The sequence below is a fragment of the Belonocnema kinseyi genome, chromosome 10 (assembly GCF_010883055.1).
Source record: "Belonocnema kinseyi isolate 2016_QV_RU_SX_M_011 chromosome 10, B_treatae_v1, whole genome shotgun sequence".
Lineage (NCBI taxonomy): Eukaryota > Metazoa > Arthropoda > Insecta > Hymenoptera > Cynipidae > Belonocnema > Belonocnema kinseyi.
The window spans coordinates 81,134,081-81,138,608 of record NC_046666.1 but is presented as its reverse complement, the minus strand read 5'-3'; the positions used below and the strand labels follow the sequence as shown (position 1 = coordinate 81,138,608).

The window sequence follows — 4,528 nt, the reverse complement described above, 5'->3', positions numbered from 1 at the left end:
AAATCGAGTACAATCGCGGTTTGTGCATTATACATTTTTTATGCTTTACTTATAAATCAACGCTGGATTACCGGATGCAAGCAAGCGAGCGAGTGCGAAAATGGGTTGCGGACACAGGAATTCATTTCAGTTAAGGATTATTCAATGCAGGTGATATGCTTTATGCGCAAGAAACTCACAAGACACGACACGAGACAAAACACAAGGTAATACAACTTGTACATTCAGTTCTCAACACTAATGGGTGATTTACAATGTTAGGATAATTATGTACAAAATTGAATTCGGAGGAGATCAAAAATAATCAATGATTAAACATAAAAATGATTTTTTGACCAATGAAATACTACAAAGCTTTGATCCAAAACTGATTTCCTGAAAGCATACAACAAGAGATTGAAGAACTAATATGAAAAGTTCATCTTTCTTAAAACTGTAAATATAAATTATCTTTGTAAAACTAAAATATATTTTGGATTCCAAATACCATTTAGATTTGAAAGATACTAAGGGGATTATTGCAAAACATATTCAAAGCGCCACAGAGTACTTCATTTGAGTAACAAAATATTCCAATTGAAATTTCACGCGAGATAGTAGAACAAAGTACTTTAAAATTGAGTAAGAATAGAGAATATCTATGGGGCCTTAAATTTTTGAATTTGAACCTAAGAATACTAAAATAAATGGAGGGTAGAACTTTGTTCATGAATGATGTTTGTAGCGATTGTTTCAGTGTTTATACCATCTTCGTGATCGTTCCGGTAGGTGACGCCTTCGTGGCTATGAGCACGGCCGAGCCTATGCAGCCTGGCCATCTGGGCTGCGATTTTGTAATTGGGAGGTTGGCGACACTGAACGGAACCGAGGCCAGGACGCATCCCCGACGAAGTCATCGCACCTGGAGGCAAAGGGGGCGGCATACTTAATCCCAGGTTGACTCCCATTCCCGTTGAACCTGAAAACCCTCGACGCTCTGGTTCTTGATTCTAATTTCTACCTCTCAATTCGAGAGCTCTTCACCACAAATTCAACTGTTTCGGACGAGAGGAATTAAATCCAATTACAATCATTAGGCAATTTCACATTTTAAACGCTTGAGATTAAATAATTATATGCTGAAGCGTTCGAAATTGAAGCATTAGAAATTCGCAGCTACTTTTCGTTTTTTGTTTTTTTTTTCAGTTAAAAAATCCCTATTCCAATAAACTTTTATTTAAAAATCTCACTAAATTCCCCTCGTCCAAAATTGTTGTCAACAGAATATTCGACGATCGAACAGTTTCGATTCTAAAAACCCAAAAAGTTAGCAGAGTTATTGAGATTCATGGAAAGCCAATACGAATATTAAATTTCGCGGCAAAATGAAGTCTGATTATCCTGATTAGACATTTTCATCGTATCGCCAGCTAACTTCATTTCGTCGAGTGCTAACGGGAAAACAATGTCACCAAATGCATGGGACAAGACTTTATTTGTGTAATATCTTCGTAATGAATAATATTTATTATCATTTTATTATTTCATTAAATACTTTTAAAAAAATAAAAACTATTTTCGTATACACTTATACACAAAAAATGAGTTTTTACGAAGATAATAGCAAAATAGGAGAGAAATGGACCGAATACCATGCACTTGGTCCACCCCCCCCCCCCCCCCCCCCCCCCCCCCCCAGCACTAAAAGAAATGATGTTAGCTGATGGTTAAAGTGAAAATACGTAACACGTACCGACGTCCAAGTAAAGAAATTTTCGTACGAAATATGAAATTTAAGCCTCGGCTGAAATAACATTGTATCAACACATTTTTTGTTTCCATGGATTTCTATGTATAAGAGTTTTTCTTTTAACTGTCTCTCTATTTCACGGAAGTGCTGCGATCGAAATTTTAAAAATTGAATTTGGAATGAAATGTCAAAATAGTCGAGGATATTTACTTCCATTTATTTCGCATCTCTCTCAATTAAACTCATTAGCTTACATATCTAAATCTAATTTAGAATTTTTGAAGGATATTAATAGAAAATTACATTCGTTTAAGAGAGTCGACAACAAATATCAAAATTGAATTTGGCAAATTTCAATTAATAAAAGTTTAGTTTAGATTAGTTTAGATTATTTACAAATTTGGTCCTACACATATTGTAAAAAATACAAACATAATTTCTCGTATTTTCGTTAAAAGAAAGGAAAGAAAAGCACTTAATTATTAGTGTAATTGTAATTCAAAGTTTTATTTTTATTTTATTATAAAAATAATTTTAACGGTATTTTTTAGTACAATTTCTGATCATTATTTATCATCATTTATTTTATTATTTTTGAATATTATATTTGCTGTTACCGATTCTTGACATTTTACTCCAGCCTCTTTAGCCCTTTTATTTCTTCCTGCGTGTCATTCTAATAAATTTAATTTTCTTTTTTTACCTTTGTTCAAAACGTTAATGTTAGTGTTACAGAAAGATACATTTTCGAAGTACATAACCTTCACTATTTTGACATTTCTTTCCCGATTCAATTGTTGAATTTTCGATCACCGCGTTTCCGCGGAATAGAGAGACAGTTAAAATAACACCTTATATACATGGAACTCCATGGATACAAAATATGTGTTAATACAACGTTATTTCAGCCGAGGCTTCAATTCTTAAAGCACGGAAAATTTGGTTTATTCTAAGAACCAGTGATCGATCGTCAAATGGAATTAGTTTAAAATGAACAAAAAGTGAAATCTCGTCTGTCGAGTCGCCAAGGACAGGTTTGGTTTCTTCTTTTCAGTAATATCTAGCGCAAATCTACCCAGGCGAAAGAGCAAAAACCTTTTAAACTTATTAATTAATTAGCATAAATACCCTGGAAAAGAATACTATGAGGTTAAACCTGAAAAAGATGGCACGCAGAGCGCCTACGTGCATGAACCCGACAAACAAATTTCACAATTCACAACATTACAGTCACGAATGCACACAACTTTAAAGCATGTTTCAATAAAAAGCAGTTACATTATTTGTACAGAGACAGTGATTAGTTTTCGAGCAATACCCTTCACAAACAACTGTTAGTAATGAATTACTGGTACAAAGGACGACCTGTTTTTGAAAATATTACACTGAAGACAATAGGGTAATAGGGAAAATTTTAAAGTAGTTCTTGAAAATTTGGTTTTTCAATGAAATATTTCAGAAGCAGATCATCAGCTGGAGGATTATCAGTGAAATAAGAGCGTATGTGTGAGAAAAGCTAATGGAAGCAAAAAAGCAAGAGTGAGATTGGAAACGAAGAAGCGACTCACCTTGAGGAGGCAATATTTGATGATTATATTGTTGATGAAGATGAGGATGATGATGGTCGTGATTCAGATTTTGATTGGCAGGAAGTGGAGGTAACACTGCTACCGCGTGAGGAAAAGGGGGTGATATCCCACCTCTCAAAACCGACCCTGCTTTACATATAGGACATAAATTTTCAGTTGCTCTAAGCTTATTGCCCGAAACAAAAATGCACCCAAAAATTTTGTTTACGATCGTCGTTGTTAGTTTTCACCTCAAAATTAAACTTCTTTCTTAAATACGAGATCCCGAATGAGAAGCGAAGCTTCGCAAGCGATTTTACACAGCTGAAGCAGGTTATAAAATTTAAATAATATCAAATCGAAAGAATGGGTAAAATACTAGAAAATATACGACAATCTTCAATTCAAATTTCACACTATAATAATATCAAAATGAGTTTAAATAAGCGTGACCTAAGTAATTGTGGCGCGAAAGTCAATTTAGCAGACTTGTCCTCGTTTTGAGAGTATAGCTCTATTTTCAGAAAAAGAAATATATAGAATAGGAGTATGTGTAGTGTTAACTTTATTATTTAGGATAGATTCAAGAAAAGAGATATGTAAATATTCTCAAAGAAGTCTGAGATTTCCCAATCTTATAGATAAAACATAAATAGTTTTTTAAACTGCATTGCGACGCAGCAAACTACAATACATGTTTCAAAACCTAGCGCTACTTTGCAGTTTTACAGTCTACGGAGGGCGGACAGAGAGTATAAATAAATGTGAAGGAAGCCAAGAAGTATGAAAGAGTAGCTTTTATGCCCAACTACATACCTTGCAAGGCGGAGTGTCGTCTCTGGGGTGGAGGTGGACTTCCACCGGCCTCGACGCTGCTCCCACTATGGCTGTCCAGCTGTGTACTGTGACCGCTGTCACTGCTCGTCACCGAACCTACGCACATTTCCCCAAGATACTTCTGTCACTACTCATTCTATCCCATTCAAATCCAATTCTATGTCTTAAATTGATTCGCCTTGTTTCCAATTGAAAAATATTTAAAAAAGAAAAAAAAAGAAAGAGAAAAGAAAATTGAGTTACTGGCCTCACAGTTGCTATAAAACTATGAAAGAAAAAAACTCAATAATATGCCACAATTGTGGGTCCGGATGCAATAAGGGCACATAAAATTTTTTCGTGCGAAAACGAAGTCCCCTGGAGGCTTTAGAAAAAATTTTCGAATTTTAATTTT

The 4,528-nt window shown here is 34.6% G+C and overlaps 1 protein-coding gene across 20 annotated transcripts in view; it reads right to left on the bottom strand.

The window, feature by feature from the left end:
• Positions 1-4,528, bottom strand: part of LOC117181817 (rap guanine nucleotide exchange factor 6-like) — a 493,078-nt gene that overhangs the window by 2,961 nt on the left and 485,589 nt on the right. For 9 of the 20 annotated variants that reach the window (XM_033374787.1, XM_033374793.1, XM_033374790.1 and 6 more), the window contains 3 exons: positions 4,114-4,230; positions 3,298-3,447; positions 746-958 (listed from right to left, as the gene is read on the bottom strand). The exons of 1 other annotated variant lie outside the window; for it this stretch is intronic. In XM_033374787.1, the coding sequence (XP_033230678.1) occupies positions 746-958; positions 3,298-3,447; positions 4,114-4,230 (480 nt within the window). The remainder of the gene's footprint in view (positions 1-745; positions 959-3,297; positions 3,448-4,113; positions 4,231-4,528) is intronic. 10 more of the 20 variants (XM_033374789.1, XM_033374792.1, XM_033374806.1 and 7 more) reach the window with 7 other exon arrangements.